The 15,729-nt window shown below is 42.8% G+C and overlaps 1 protein-coding gene across 7 annotated transcripts in view; it reads left to right on the top strand.

Annotated features, from left to right (window-relative positions):
* Nucleotides 1-15,013, top strand: part of mrtfab (myocardin related transcription factor Ab) — a 37,945-nt gene extending 22,932 nt beyond the window's left edge. For 2 of the 7 annotated variants that reach the window (XM_042397432.1, XM_042397428.1), the window contains exons 3-18: nucleotides 3,016-3,071; nucleotides 3,692-3,767; nucleotides 4,532-4,693; nucleotides 5,789-5,952; nucleotides 6,062-6,202; nucleotides 6,404-6,472; nucleotides 7,049-7,233; nucleotides 8,842-9,013; nucleotides 9,546-9,941; nucleotides 10,037-11,056; nucleotides 11,239-11,445; nucleotides 11,531-11,623; nucleotides 12,025-12,165; nucleotides 12,299-12,391; nucleotides 13,327-13,390; nucleotides 13,498-15,013. In XM_042397432.1, coding sequence (XP_042253366.1) covers nucleotides 3,016-3,071; nucleotides 3,692-3,767; nucleotides 4,532-4,693; nucleotides 5,789-5,952; nucleotides 6,062-6,202; nucleotides 6,404-6,472; nucleotides 7,049-7,233; nucleotides 8,842-9,013; nucleotides 9,546-9,941; nucleotides 10,037-11,056; nucleotides 11,239-11,445; nucleotides 11,531-11,623; nucleotides 12,025-12,165; nucleotides 12,299-12,391; nucleotides 13,327-13,390; nucleotides 13,498-14,084 — 3,626 coding nt within the window. In that variant the 3' untranslated portion in view covers nucleotides 14,085-15,013. Of the gene's footprint in view, nucleotides 1-3,015; nucleotides 3,072-3,691; nucleotides 3,768-4,531; nucleotides 4,694-5,788; nucleotides 5,953-6,061; nucleotides 6,203-6,400; nucleotides 6,473-7,048; nucleotides 7,234-8,841; nucleotides 9,014-9,545; nucleotides 9,942-10,036; nucleotides 11,057-11,238; nucleotides 11,446-11,530; nucleotides 11,624-12,024; nucleotides 12,166-12,298; nucleotides 12,392-13,326; nucleotides 13,391-13,497 lie in introns of all 7 variants that reach the window. The other 5 variants (XM_042397433.1, XM_042397427.1, XM_042397426.1 and 2 more) reach the window with 5 other exon arrangements.
* Nucleotides 15,014-15,729: the final 716 nt, after the last annotated feature.

Here is a 15,729-nt window from a genome sequence, read left to right as displayed (position 1 = left end):
GTTCCCTCTGTGGTATCACACTGGTTTTGATACTGTAGGTGGTGTGAATGAGTAATTTTCCAGCCTCTATCTCTCAGTAAGTTCTGTGTAGGTGTCCTTCAGCAAGGCACTTGACCTCTGCCTGAAGAAACGCAGCTGGATAAATAGATGTATAATGGGAATAAAATAATAAAGTAAAGAGAAAGCTTTTGTGTCAGGAGGTCACCCATGTTTTTTTTACAATCGTACAATGTAATGACTCAAAAGAACATTTTATTGTATGTCTGTGCTGCTGGCTGATAAATTTGACCACACAGTTTCTTGATAAACACCTGCGTTGTTATGTAAGGACTGTTGGGTCAGTGTCAGGTGCAGTATCAGGTCATTCATGCAGATGGATTTGAAAATGCTGTGTATATGCTAAACATTCTCCATCCCACCGAGCACATTCAGATTAATTCTCCCATCATTTTAGTTTGTTTAAGGGTGTCAAACAATAAGTAACAGTAAGACGCATCGTTAAATCAATAGATCGTTTTAAAAAGTGTCCAGACAGTTGATGCCGTTCTGTTGTCTTGGACTGTATGTGTCAATTCAGCTTAACACTCAGTACAAGTGTCTGTTTCTGTCAATTGCATGAAATAAAGGCTAGCTGTTATTAACTAGTTCCTTGGGTGTTGTATTGAGACCCTTAATTGGATTATGTTTTGATACTGGTGCAGAAATGTCAACAATAGCAATATTATGAGATGACTGCACTGACACACACTATAGACAATGACAGAGTGAGTCAGTGGCGACAGAGGAATTTGGTGACTTAACATACTGCGAAGTGGAAGTACTTTTGAGAAATTGACAAGCTGACAATTATAGGTCAGTTTTTAAGAAACGCTCATTTTTTCCCACAGACATAACAACATGAGACCGGTGTTTTCCAAATTCATCTGTTGTTCAGAAGAGCATTTTCAAGTTAGAATGAACCATTCTGTCACCGCAGTGACAGGGGAAACTGTAGGATTTGTTGACGCCCTAGATGAACAATTGCTTTATAAAAACATTGAGCAGTTAAAATGTGCATTTTTGTAGAAACTTACTCCATTCACCAGGTATAAAATCACAATAATAAATCTCAAGTTATTTAGTTTCAGCAGATGTTCAGGATCAGCTGAGCAGTTTTCAGTTTTGTGCCGTTGTGTTATGATTTTGGCCGCTTGGTTATATCACAACTGGTATGTAGGTCCTCTCTGAACCTCAAAGAGTTGTGACATTAGGAATGCCTTCCCCCACCCAGTCATCTTTGGCACATGTACAGCTGACACCCACTGTGGCCAAAGCATCCACACTCACACACCCTTGGCAGGGATTTCATCAGCTATTGACCAATCAGACGATTGCTATCTTACATCATCGTAACTGCCGCTGTCCTCCCAATATCCTTCCCCAAATAGAGAGTGAACATCTCTGAACATGTCTGTTTAGCTTTACTAAAGCCTCACCTCGACATTAAAATGTTTCTAAATGTTAAAGACAATACAGTTTGTTATTGTCTTTAACATTTGTTTTCCTCTTATAATTGTGTTTTAAAAAAGTGCAAATCAATCAAAAAATTTTATTTTAAAATTATGAGAAAGAAGATGAAATAAAACCTGTTACACATTTTACCTTGTGTCATTCAACATTTAAAAAAATTATATAAACCAAAATTTTAAGATTTAAAATGATAATCCAAATTTTGGAACGTTGTTTGTTGTGAACTGAATTTATTTTTTGCCTGTTTCTCCAGATTACAGGATCTGAGCTTCTCTTAAGTCTTTCTAAAAATATATAAATACATGATTCTGCTCACACATAAGTAAATACATAAGAGACGGTCATGGTTGAGTGCCGTGATGAATGTAGATTTTGTTTGCGCGCAGCAGTCTATCCATCAGTCTACAGTCTCCTCTGTTCTCTCGCTACTTTTTAAAGATCCGCTCCAGACTACTGGTCATCAAGAATTGATGTCCCCTCAGACTTCCAGCCACAGTCCATCTATCAGACTTTCCGCAGACAGTCGGCCTTTAAAATAGTTTGGGCTGTCTGCTGTCTATGACACCAGAAATTCACTGTTAAAGTCACGTCGTCTGTTTTGAAATGAAAATAAAACTATAGCACATAGTGAGGTTTTTCTTCTGTGAAATACCGTTGTTTACTGACGTACACAGGACAAAGCATCCGGAAGTCTTTAGAAATCTCCACCGTTTGAAAATTAAAATATAAAAGGAACCAGGGTTTTCCTGGGTCGACATGGGGTTAAGTCAGGCAGGTTCTATGTTTTTGGAGGGTAGGGATTCACCTAAACTTTAATTAGTGCTTCTCCACCTTAATCTTGGCTGAAAAGCTGCAAGAAATGTCCAAACATAAGTTCAAACCAACTTCTAACCTCGATCAACAAGAGAGGGAATAGATAGAAAAACTGTATGAAGTAACGCGACCAGCTCAGCACCAAGAGGAGGGAGGTGTTGTTAAGGTTTGGCTAATAAAAGTGCTGAGTAAGGGTCAGGAAAAGCTTTGTCATGGTTACAGTCATGTGTGTCCATGTGGGTTGACTGAGTACCTGTTTCCGTACAACCCACCTTACCTAAGCTAAGTCACCACCACTGATTGCAGCTCAACACTTCCTGCAGTTGCTTCAGTGTGAAAGCCACAGTGAGCACAATGAAAACATGAACAGCTACAGGTCAAGGAAAAACAGTTGCATTTATTATTTCCTCTCTGATAATGCATGTGGCTCCCACTGCACTGCCTCATTCCTGCATATGCTGCATGCTGCAGCGGCCTACCGAGCAGTCGTCAGAGTATGTGGTTGAGAATAACACTCTTGACCTTCTCGTTTCACAGCCACTTCTGCTTTGAGTCTGTCTTCTTCTACTGCTGCATCTGTTCTCACATTGTCACTCGCTGAAAGGAGCATCACAAGTCCCATCAGAGTCTGTGTGAGTCACATTTATGTCTCTCTTTTTTTTCCCCCCTCTCTTCATCCCTCCGTTGATGCAGCACTGAAGAGCCCAGCAGCCTTTCACGAACAGAGGAGGAGTCTGGAGCGAGCAAGGGTGAGTGTCTTAAGTACTGTGAATCTCCTGCTTTCTTAAAGGATTTGCTTTGGGCTAAACGGCATAAGTATAAACAGCATGAATAACAAAGCAGTATTTCAGACTGAATTCTACTGTTGCGCTTATCTGCAGACAGGAAGTTATAAATCGAAACTCGGTGTGCAATATAAACTGTAGTAAGGTCTCACTCTTTAGGTATGAAGCCACAAAAACCTAAAGGGATGGAAAGAGTTAGTCAGATTTACGCACCTTTCGCTGCCATCTGGAGCTGCCAACGTGCAAATTTGCTGAGTGAAGATTTAAATTAATGATCCTCATCTGGTCTAATATACTAAGTAGCTAATTTATGTTTTGGAATAGTAATTTAACCAATAACCTGGTTCATAGATGTTTTTTTAGTTATAGCATAGTTAGCATGAGCAACAAGAGCCATCACTGCCAACAAACGGTAAAAAAGGGGGCAGCTACACAAAGCAATGAAATAAGAATGAAGTCACAGAACTGGTTTAACACTTGATGCAACAAAAAGGATGTACAATGGCAGAGTAGGTCATTGCAATATAGCAAATGTTTTCTCTCTATCTGGCCTGATCCTCCTCCGTCTCTTGTGTCGCGCCCAGACTGAGGACTATCTGAAGAGGAAGATCCGGTGTCGTCCGGAGCGCTCTGAGCTGGTTAGGATGCACATTCTGGAGGGTGAGTTTTGAATCATTTCAAGCACAATAGGTAGAACAGCTTCGTTAGTCTCAAAGTCATTTCTTTAGAGATATCATAAGGGAATGAAGGTGACGTAAAAATACATGAAACTTGACTTAAAAAGGAACCATACGGTAAACAAAACGGAACCGGCTCCATGTTATAAGATTTATTGCACAGTTCCTCCTTCATATACATACGGGCACTGAGTTAAACTTTAATTTGTTATAATTTCACAGCACTGAACAAAGTATTATAGCACACACAGCACTATAAAACTCATTAACTTGATTTGGCCACAAACATCAATTTAGAACAAGTATGTTTCTATCTTACCAGCGCTCTGCAGTGGTATCTGCAGGTTTTTAGAAAACTGTTGCAGTGTAAGGTCTTCATTTAGTGGCATGTTTATTTGCGTCATGTATTTTCATGCTTCATAATCTTTATTTGTTTTCTTGTATAATTATCCATTCAAAGTTTGAGGTAGCAGCAGGTTTGCTTTTGGGGTTTCTTTTAATTATATTGAGTTTAAATTCAAAAGTAGGAAGTGGTAAAACAGGACTTAAAACTCATTATCTGTGTACTTCAGAAAGCCAACTTCCTGTTTTGTGGATCAGCTGAAAATACTCAAATGGATTACATGTTGCATTGCAATGTTAACACTCTGTGAACGCAAACCACTTAACCTGATCTTGATTTTGCTGTACATCTATATGGTCACAATGGGTGTTTGACTACATGTTATCCTGCTGTGTCCTCTACAGAGACGTCTGCAGAGCCCTCCCTGCAGGCCAAGCAGCTGCAGCTGAAGCGAGCTCGACTGGCCGACGACCTCAACGACAAGATCTCCCACCGACCGGGTCCCATCGAACTGGTTCACAAGAACATCCTGTCTGTCAGCTGCCCTCTGCAGCACTCACCGCTGGGTAACTACACACACACCCCCTAACATTCAAACAGTTGCATACATCTCGATACACTGTTGTTGTGTTTTTGAAATATGTAAAACATAAAGACAAATTCAATAAGGACGTTCTAATAAGTACACAGTTGTGTCAGTAAAGACACACACAAAAAGCATATGAACACATGGCACAGTCACATGTAAATACACATACTGCACATGCACCTACGTTCAAACAGTGTCATTTATTCAGATTGAATCATTTAAAGAGACACAGTAGAGTAAAGATGAAGCAAAAACAACACAGTGCAAAGAAAACACTTCATTTATAACATTCAAACAAGTATGCTGGTGCAGAGACACGCACGCACTTAGACAACATTCACCAACACTCGCAAGCAAGCAGTATGATTCATGAAGCTAAACTTATAAACACCAAAACACTGGACTTCTTAAAATGCATTAAGACTGAACACAAAGTAAATTGTTGACTTTATTGACAAATGTTTGCTGAATCTATTGGAGCCATACAGCTCAGGGATGAACGCAGGTGTTTACTGCATTGAGGTTGCAATCTGTTCCCCTCTATCACTGAGTTGCCCTCGTGTCCAGTTGCGTCACCTCTAAAATTTAATTAAGGTTCAGTGGGAACACACCTTAAGCTGAGAAATTACAACATCCAGGTATCTCCACAAAATTGTAATGCAGTATTGTAAGAGTGAGTGTATAAGCACATGACACGCACATTGCTTAGCAGCTGTCAGTTGCATCATCTCACTGGATGGACAACAACTACAGTATGTTTGGACATAGTTGTCTTTTGAAACATACAGTGTTGTGTAACTTCTCTATAATTAGTCATTTCCTTTTAGCAGTTTTCTTTTTGACTGTGTTACACAGCATGATGAGGCCAGGAAATGAACAGGTCGGCCCTCTGGCTACTCTGACTGTGAGAATTTCCAAATTCACAAGCTATTGTCAGTCTTTTACTGGCCAGAGAGTAGGACCACCTAAAGATGCCACAGTTACTGCCTTATTTCTTCTAAGCTGGTTCATATTCTGATTGTGAATATCATTATGATGTATTCATATATGTATGTATTCTGGTCTGTCACAGATTCTCCAAAGGGAGCTGGGGGAGAGAGTTCATCTTTAGATGAAGACAGCAGTGATGCACTGTCACCAGACCAGCTAACCAATCACGACTCTCCCCTGAGTGCTGTCCCACAGCTGTCCCCCACTGACGGACTCACCCAGAATGGGGACATTTCCCCCACACAGGTACCATTGCAGAATGAGAGTGACTTGTACTTGAAATTATTCCAACAATACAAAAAGTGATTATAAACATGATCACACCACTAACCAGAGTAATACTGTATTATCTCAGTTCCTTACGCAGCCCCCTCCTCCACCACCTCCACCACCTCCTCCCCAGGTGAATGGGTCAGACTCCTCCCCGCTCCCAAAAGCGACAAATGGGACAACAGGGACGCCAGCAAATTCCCGCCCCTCTACTGGACATATCAAGGTGAAGGAACGCAAGTTATTTCACTGTGTTTTCAACCATTAGCTTGTTTCGAGCTGAACATTCTGCAGATTTTGACGACTTTGACTAAATCTGACCTTAATCTCTATTTGTGGAGCAGCTATAACTGTCTAACCCTCCCTCTTCTCCTCATTTCGTTACCGCCTCCTCCCCGACCCCATTTCTCACGGTTTCTGTCAGCAGTCTCAGGCTAAGACGAGTTCAGACCGCCCTCAACAGAGACCTAAGAAACCAAAGGACAGCAAACCCAAGGTCAGCAAGCTCTTTGTTTCATTTTCATTATAACAGGCACTGACACAGGAAACTAAATAGAAGTATAAATAAATATGAAGATGTAGCTGTCAGCACATCATTTTTAGAGTGATTTATGACTGCAGTTCAGTTTTTGAGAATGAAGATTGTGTTTGTCAGATTTTGCCAAGGAGCTGGAGTTCATTTAAAGTGACTCATCAGATGTGGAAGAGCCGTTTTTAAAGGGCTGTGGTTTTGGTTCCTTTAGATTCACAGAGCAGGGGGGCTCTGTATACGTCAAAATTCAAGTTTTTGACATATAACAGTCATACAAGGAGATATCTATAGTAGAAGAGGAAGAGATACCAATTCCGTCAACCGCAGTATCCTCAAAACACAAGAATATAGTTGCCTTTTCTTGGAATAGGTGCTGTAGTTATGCTTTTACTATTAGGCTCTCCATTTTTCTCATGGTAATTCTTGACACTTGAAGTAGACCTAGATGAAGCAGAGATGTCAGACATTGATGTTATCCATTAGTGTGCAAGTACTAAACGGTGGAATTGTCCTTTAACTGTCTTTGTTGTCTTGGTGAAGGTGAAGAAGCTCAAGTACCACCAGTACATCCCTCCGGACCAGAAGGCAGACAAGGAGCGTCCGCCTCAGATGGACTCATCCTATGCGAAGCTCCTCCATCAGCAGCAGCTCTTCCTGCAGCTGCAGATCCTCAGCCAGCAACAGCAGCACTACAACTACCACACCATCCTGCCCGCCCCTCCCAAGTGAGTATCAAGCATGACCGCGTATGTGTGTGTATGATGTGGAAGTGAGGATGACTGATTGCAGTGGTTTTAACGGAACACCCTCCTTTTTCTTCCCTATATTAAACACGTAGTGTGGTTCACATGAAAATCATTTCTGCAGCACAGCTTGTAGCGGTTTTCATTATGACTTACTGTCTTCTCCAAACCTTTCTGCTGTGGCTTGTTCTTTCCACATTAGTGGGTTTTGGATGAATATTTTGAGCCTAGAGCTCCAAGTAGAAGTAATCTGTCTACTAAAGGAAGGAATCTCTGTACTGTATGTATGTCCTTCGCATATCTCTTGAACAGTTCAATTGATCAACTCCACACTTTGTAGGTGTATGACTGGGGACCCAAGGGAGTGCAGTGTCGAATTTGGTGCAATTTGAACATGTAATATGTTTAATATTAATAAACTTTGAATAAACCAGCGATCAGTGAGCCACTCCGCTCTGTGCAGGGGCAGGACTCTGCTGACTGACAGCAGAGTCCTGCCCCTGCACAGGGCACCTCCAGCATGTCACAGAGACCAGAGACGAGGCATGACACGAGTCAGAGAAAAGTGCTCTAAAAAGAGAAAAGTATACAGTGAACAGAGATTTTAATCAAGAATAGATAGACAATCTTACCCTGTGCCTAGACAGAAAGCGTAGCATTAGCAGCAGGTTAAGCAGAGCAGCAGTAAGTGAGTGTCTGCACAGGAGGCATTCAGGCACATCGTTGAACGTAGGTCACCCACATTTTGGAAGCAGTCAGAGCCCAATACACAATGACTGTGGTTACACATGTAAAACGAAGAAAATACTTTCAGGCAGTTCAAAACCAGTTTGTCTCTTATGTTCCGAGACTGTGGCGATTGTGAAGCACCACAACAGAGACAGCACAAATTTTTGGAGCAAACATACCCACTCAAATCCGAGCTGAAGGCACAGAAAATAAACGATCTAAGAGACCAATATGACCGATCCACTTTATTTTAGTTTTAAATGCAGCCCTCATTTTAGGCTACTTGAAATGAGAAAAGAACATTTATTTACTATGAGTATTTATTATTTATAACATCTGTGTATAATAAAATGTTAGTTTCTTTCATGTTGTCATGTTGTTGGTGTATATACTCATTCACACCTCACATCAACTGTATTAATTTTTCTGTGTTGAAGTAGCGGCCGGAGGCCAAGCAGTTTGCCCATTCTGAGCAGGCATGTTTTGAACAGGCACTGCACTAGTATTTTAAAATTAAAGTAAATCCCAGAGCAACAGGTGTGTCTTGACAGTAAAATGTGTGACTTACGACATATACTTAGTTTTTGAATAACAATTTATTGATGCAATAAAACAACGAGCAAATGATTGGTGATTAGCACTTGACAGGTAGTTGATTTTGAAGGATTACAAGCAATCAGGTTATGGAAATAAAAGTGTGATATAATTGAAAGTGTAAAAATCCACCGAAACCATTAATTAAGCCAAATAAACTATTAATTTGCACTTCTGCATTTGCATGAATCTGTGATACGGCCTCTGTTAAATATTCCTGCTCTGTCAGAGAAATACTACATACAGCTGTTTTTTGTCTCCCTTCAGGCCACCAACCGAGCAGCCTCCCACAACCAACTCCGGCCCTTCCCCCTCCCGCAGTGTTCCCACGACGACCACCTCAGCCCCCACCAATCAGAGCGGGACTGCTCGGCAGAGCCAAACGGCAGTGGGAGGAGTCAAACCAAGCACTCTGCCAGCCAACCTGGATGAGTTCAAAGTAATTTAAACAACTTTACCCAGTGTCATAAATATAGAACCTCGTAGCACATCTGCTACACCATTGGAAACTAAATTTAATCAGAATATTTTTTTAAAACTAATATCTTTTTAATGGAGGTCATGTTAGCTACTTGTTTTAATGCCATTTAATGAATGAGATCAGGTCCTCTGTGTTTATTTAAAACTTTCTCACTGACTAATACAAATGATCAAGCATGTTTTGACACGTAAGTTCAAAGTTTGAGAATAAGTGAACTTAAAAATCGCCCACAAGTGAGGTAATTTTATCATTTCAAAAAATGAAGGAACTGCTGAATGAGGGAAAATTACATCATTTGTTTATTCTCAAAATATGATGTCATGCTTTGCTGTCCCTTCACACCACTTATATGACCTTTTTAAAAGTCAGGCTAAAGGATGTTCCACTGAATTTGATACTTTTTTGTCCCTCACATATCTATTGTTTTGTTCTTTTTCACTTTGAGTCATTATCTGTTGTATGAGTGCTGGTGTGGTTTCTCATCCTACAGGTCGCTGAGTTAAAGCAGGAACTGAAATTACGTGGTTTGACCGTGTCAGGCACCAAGAATGATCTCATTGAGAGGCTTCGTAACTATCAAGAACAAAATGGCTCCACCGCAGCGGTTTTGAAAAATGGCATATCGCAGCCCAGCCAGCAGGGTGTGGTCTCAGTTGCTAACACAAACACATCCTCTCCAACCACAACTACCACCTCTGAACACCAATCAGGAGAGGGCGGGTTTAAGGTAGCTTTTTCCACATTGGCTCAGACTGTTCCAGGGCGAGTCATGCGTTTCGGCAGCACCAACTCCAGCCCGCCTGTGTCGCCGACTCCATCTGAGCGGTCGTTAGCGGGGATGAGTCCAGATGAAACCAGCTGTAATGGAGACATGTTTGGAGAGATGGTGAGATCTACATCTTAACCTTTTTTGGTTGTTGTTAAATGAAATGTTCCTTCCCTCAAGCCTTTTCCCTGACATCCTACTTTCTCGTCCTTCAGGTGAGCTCTCCCCTGACCCAACTCACCCTGCACCACTCTCCTCAGCACCCGCCAAATGTCTCTCCGCTCTCACAGCCACTCTCCAAGGTCAAAGAGGAAACCCAGAGCTCATGCAGCCTCGCCAGGACTTCACCCGCTTCAGGCCAGCCTCCAGAGCCCCTGTCTGGGGTAGCCATGGACACATTCTCCATGGACAAAGACCAGATGCTTCAGGAGAAGGACAAACAGATCGAGGAGTTGACTCGGATGCTGAGGCAGAAGCAGAGGTTGGTGGAGACGCTCAGATCCCAGCTGGAGCAGGGCAAGATGGCGGGTGGAATAGTGGTGGAGAAAGAAGGAAGTGAGAAGAGCAGAACGACATCCCCAGAGGTTAAACATCAAACTCTGATAAAAGCCTCAGCCATTCAGCCCCCTACGCTCCCCAACGGCCTCGTGGTGAAGGTGAAGAAGGAGTTGGAGTCTGAGGAGGGGATGGAGGGAGTAACAGAGGAGGCCCAGATAAAAAAACTGGCCCAACCCATGCAGTGCTCTCAGGAGACTCTGCTCAGGCTGCAGCAGATTCATCGGCTGCAAGTCCAACAAGCCGAACAACAGAAACAGCTGCAGCAGAGTCAAACGCAGCTGCAGAAAGTGGCAGAGGTCAAGTCAAACCCTCAAAAACAACAACAGCAGAAGAAAGAAGCTCAAATCTTGCTCCACCAGCAGCAGCAACTGCAGCAGCTCATCATACAGCAAACCCAACAGAAGCAGCTCCAGGCCCAGCAGAAGTTAGCACAGCAGAAACTGGCCCAGCAGAAACTCAGTCAGCAGAAGCTGGTGCAGCAGAACCAGCTGAAGCAAACACAAGGGCAGGTCCAAGCTCAGCAGAAGAACCAGGTTCAGCTGAAGCAGGTTCAGGTGCAGATTCAGAATCAGACAGTGGCAACTCAGAAGCCTGCAGCGAACCAAACTCAACAAAGGAGGCAGCTGAAGGCTCAGCAGAGGCAGAAACAGCAGACGCCAGCTGTCACCACACAACAGGTAATGACCACAAATACTCAGACATATTCATCACCAACATCATCTGCCATCTTATATTGTCATTTCAGTTTCACATATCAACTGAAATACAACCGCAACATCAACACATTCAAGAAATAACTAATGCTAATAAGTTTTAATGACAGTAAAATGGATGAAATAACTGTCCTTTCTGTTTCCAGGTGACTCCAGTCTTCATCAACCAACAGAACGGCACTCAGTTCCACACTCAGGCTATTTCGTTAGACCTCCTCAAGGCCAACGGAACGCCGACACTGGTCACCGACAGCAACGGCAACCACTACTTGATCGCTCTGACCAGTCACACCACGGACGGACAGAACGGAGTGTCCTCATTGGCCAAAACCAACGGACGCATCACGCTGCAGGTACAGCCAAACTTCATCTGTGATGTAACATGTATCCACTCCAGGATAGACCATCATCAGTCATACCCTTGTTGTCGTCTTTCAGAGATTGCAGTCGACTCCTAGTAAACTCCCCAGCACTGACAGCCAATCAAAAGAGCAGAAAGAGGCCGAGCCTGTGAGCCAGCCAATCAAAAAGGTACGACAACTCAGAATATGTCACTATACAACATGAATTTTAATTAATTTTGTTCATTGTGCATGTGTATGTGTATGTTTTTGCATGTTACCCAACTTATTACTTGACTACTCACCAAATATATTTGCCGTTTCTTATAAAATAGTTGTAAAATGAGGGAGCTTTGGACAATAGCATCTGCTAATGAATGTAATTTAACAAAGTGCAGCAGGACTGTCTGCATCTTCCAAGGAGTTGCTTCTTTCTTCCACAAGATGTCACCATTAACACAGTTTAAAATCATCTACTGGGCTGATGAGAGCCATGACATTCAGCAATAAGACTTGATCAATCAGCTGAGTATCCAACAAGTTTGATGTCCGCTGTCGTAAAGTCTAAATATTTCCACTCTCTTCTCTCAGGGACAGAAGGCAGCACTGCACTTGGACACCAGTGGTGTTCCACAACCCGGCCAGTCAGTCACCGCTCCGCCCAATCTGCAGCCTTTCTTCGACGACATGTCCGACAGCGAAAGCCAAAGCAACATAATCTCGTCCCTCAAGGTAACAGCACCGCCTCCGCCGCCGATAGTTTCCCATCATCATTTCATCTCTGCTGCTAAACTTCATTGACCTTTTTTTCTCCTTGTTTCTCTTTCTTTTCTCATTTCATCACTTCATCACTCCATCCTGGCAGAGAGAGGAGGTGTGTCCGCCTTACGACCGGCACACACTGTTTACCCCTCCCTCTCCCAAACCCAACACCTCCCTTCCTACTCAGCGTTCCAAAGTATGTCCTCCAGACTTTCTTTCCGTCTTTCCTTTGGTATTGTCCTTTTTCTGTCTGTCCCTCCATTTTTCCATCTTAGTTCCTCACATTTGTTTTACTGAATGAATTTTGGGTAAAAATGAGTACAGCAGTGTTGTGATAGTGCTCGACTGTAAAGCTGCTCTCCATTTGTCTGCTGCTGTTTAATGTCATCAGTCTGTTTTTATTTAGGGGTTTTTATTTTCTTCCCTTTTCTCATGTGTGTTTTTTTGTGTTGCCGACTTGTCTCAGTCTATCACCTCTACTTCTTAATTTAGCTACTGTCTACTGTTTTCCATAATGCCTTAGGGGATCCCCAGAGAGTGGGTTTAAACTTGTTTCATTCAGATGTGACATATCTGGAGGTAGAAAAAGTGAAACGTTGGTCAGTCAAGTGTTTCCAGACAAGAGAAAGTAAAAATCACACTTGTCGCTTGAATATTGTATTCTGGTTCGTTAAGACTTCATAAAGCATTTCCTCCTCTCCTGGCTTTAGATTCTAAATGTGACCAAATTGAACCATTTAAAGTTTTAGATTAAAGGAAAATGCTGCACCTTGCGTAGGAGAGGTAAAGATCTGCTATAATATGTGATCCACTTAAATAGACAACAAAATGGGCCCAGAAACTTTTAATAAGAGCTGAAATTAGTAAATTGATCAATTAGCTGGCAATAATTTTGATAATTGATTTAACTCAAATGTAGATATTTACTGGTTAGTGTTGTAAACTGAAGGTTTTTGTGTTTGGACTGTTGTTCAGACCAAATTAACATTTTCTAGAGGAAACGATAAATCAAGTTTTAAAGTTCTGTTAAAATTGTTGTGTTTTAGGATGTAATTTTTGTTTTCTGTCTAGTGAAGCTGTGTGTGTGTGTTCTTGTCAGCTGATGGATAACACCGTGTTGCTCTCTGTTAGCAGGAGAATGGTGTGAACAGTCAGCAGATGGACGACCTGTTTGACATCCTGCTGAAGAGCGGAGGTGAGAAACTGTGACACAAACATTGATGACATAAGGACGATATGAGTCTGTCATTATGTGTAATGATGAGAATTTTCTTGTTTTCTCTCTCTCTCGTCTCCATTTAGAAATCCCCGGCTTCAAGGCCAACCCCGACCCTTCCCTCGCCCCGCTCCACTCTGACCCGCCCTCCCCATCTTCTCCCCCGTCCCCACTCCACCTTTCCCCTCCCACCCCCACCTCTCCCCTAATCTCCCCCCAGCCTTCCATAGGAGAGCCCTGCACAGGCAGCGGACGCCTGGAAGACTTCTTGGAGAGCACCACCGGCGCCCCGCTGCTGGGCGTGGAGCCGGACGGCGGCCTGACGCTGATCGACGACCTCCACAGCCAAATGCTGAGCACCGCCAGCATCCTGGACCACCCTCCCTCCCCCATGGACACGTCCGACCTGGGCTTCTCCCCCCATTCTACGGGGCTAGACTTTGGCGACCCCACCCTGGACAGCATGGACTGGCTGGATATCTCCATGGTGGGGAGCGCAGGCGGAGGGAACGGGGGCAGCGGAGGAGGGAGAGGAGGAGGAGGAGGTGGAGCGGGGGTAGGAGACGGGGGGACGAGCCTGGCCCCGCTGGCGCCGCACACTCCGCCGAGCGTCTTCTCGGCCGATTTTCTGGACAGCACAGACCTGCAGCTGCACTGGGAGTCGTGTCTGTAGCCCCGCCCACTGAGGGACGCGCGCTCGCTCACACTGTGTACAGGCTCCGTCTTTATTTTATGCACATACAGATACCTTCTCTATGCTGTCTCTACCACTGCAGGAGTCACTGGCACATGCAAACACACACACATACACACACACAGTTTGCCCTGTCTTTCACTGGCTGTTACTTTATTCAGGATGAGGTGAAAATGAGAAAGAAACATAGAAATGAAATTCATAGAATTGTAATTCTATGGGGATCCAAACAGCAGACTGTTCAGACAAGCTGATAAAATCCCGTCTTTTCTGTCCTGCATTAACCAGGTCAAAGTGAATCAACAGGCGGTCGTTGTTCACCGCAACGTCATTTCAACCCTCGGAAACGGTTCGACAGATGAGAGCCGAGGAGGGGCCGTCAATGACGTTAACTCGGGCTTCTCTCGAGATAGCATCGTGTGTGTGCCAGTGCCTCCTAAACTTTGCACTTATGCTGAATCTGATTGGTTTAAAGAGGGCGTTCAGGTCAATCTTAGCGCTGTCTGGTGAGGCAGACTGAAAGCCACCTTGTGTTATATTATTGATCAGCTGAGCCGTCAACGGATGGTGTGAAAAAGAAAGGCAGCTGCCGGTGGCCTCGCCGCCTTACCGTGGCAACCTGAACCCCGCCCACACTAGTCAAAAACACAACCGTCATTGGTTGAGAGTTGCTATTGAAATGAACCATATCATTGGCAACAGTTTGAATTGAAGCCTCATTGGAGGTTGCGTATTATTGGTAACATGGTAGACCACTATGTATTGCTGTATATGGGGTGTATATTATCAATTGTCCATATGACTTATTTTTCTTTGCTGGTTGCTTAGAGTCGAGCTGGCCGGCTGGGGAACATAGGGTGAGGGCGGGGCTTCCAAAACACTTGGACCTTGTCATTTTTTAAAGAAAAAAAGTTTAAAAAATAAACATACTATAAAAACTCAAAGATGTGTCTGTTTTTATTTTACATGTTCGCAACAAATGAGTAAAATGAAATTATAAAATGAATACAGTGTCCAAATATAGTCACTTTATAAAAAGAGAAATCTGAGCTTGCTTTATTAGTGTTATTATTGATAACTTCATCATTTATCAAATCATTAGTAACCTGCTCTTCACTATCTGTGGAAAAATAATCCTGGTGATAAAGGGAACAGTCACAAGAGGGCGCCATTGTAAAGAAATCAGCTGCCAACAAGGATACCAACAAGTGTCATGGCTGTTTTCTAGTTCAAATTTTAGTTGTGCTTAACATGATACAGATTTTTGGCAGTGCCAAACACATAGATTGATTGACAGTGGACTTCATGCAAAAACTGAATGTTTCCCTTTCTTTAGTTTATTGTTGGCATTTAGTCCTTGATAGTTTATTGTAGAGACCTTTAACTTTATTTTTGTTCAGCCATGTGGGAAAATTCCTCAAGTATTTGCTCTTTAATCTGATATGTGTCTACATGATTGCTTGAAGATATTTATTACAATTAAGTTTTCACATTTTCCACATGAAATAAGGACATAAAAAGTAAAGCAAAACAGAAGGAAAACAAACTAATATATGAGGGGAATGTATAGTTCACCATACTGTCATATATAAACTACATTTCTTCATCACTTCATCAGAAAAGT

The sequence above is a fragment of the Thunnus maccoyii genome, chromosome 20 (genome assembly GCF_910596095.1).
Source record: "Thunnus maccoyii chromosome 20, fThuMac1.1, whole genome shotgun sequence".
NCBI lineage: Eukaryota > Metazoa > Chordata > Actinopteri > Scombriformes > Scombridae > Thunnus > Thunnus maccoyii.
This window is presented reverse-complemented; position numbering and strand designations above follow the sequence as displayed.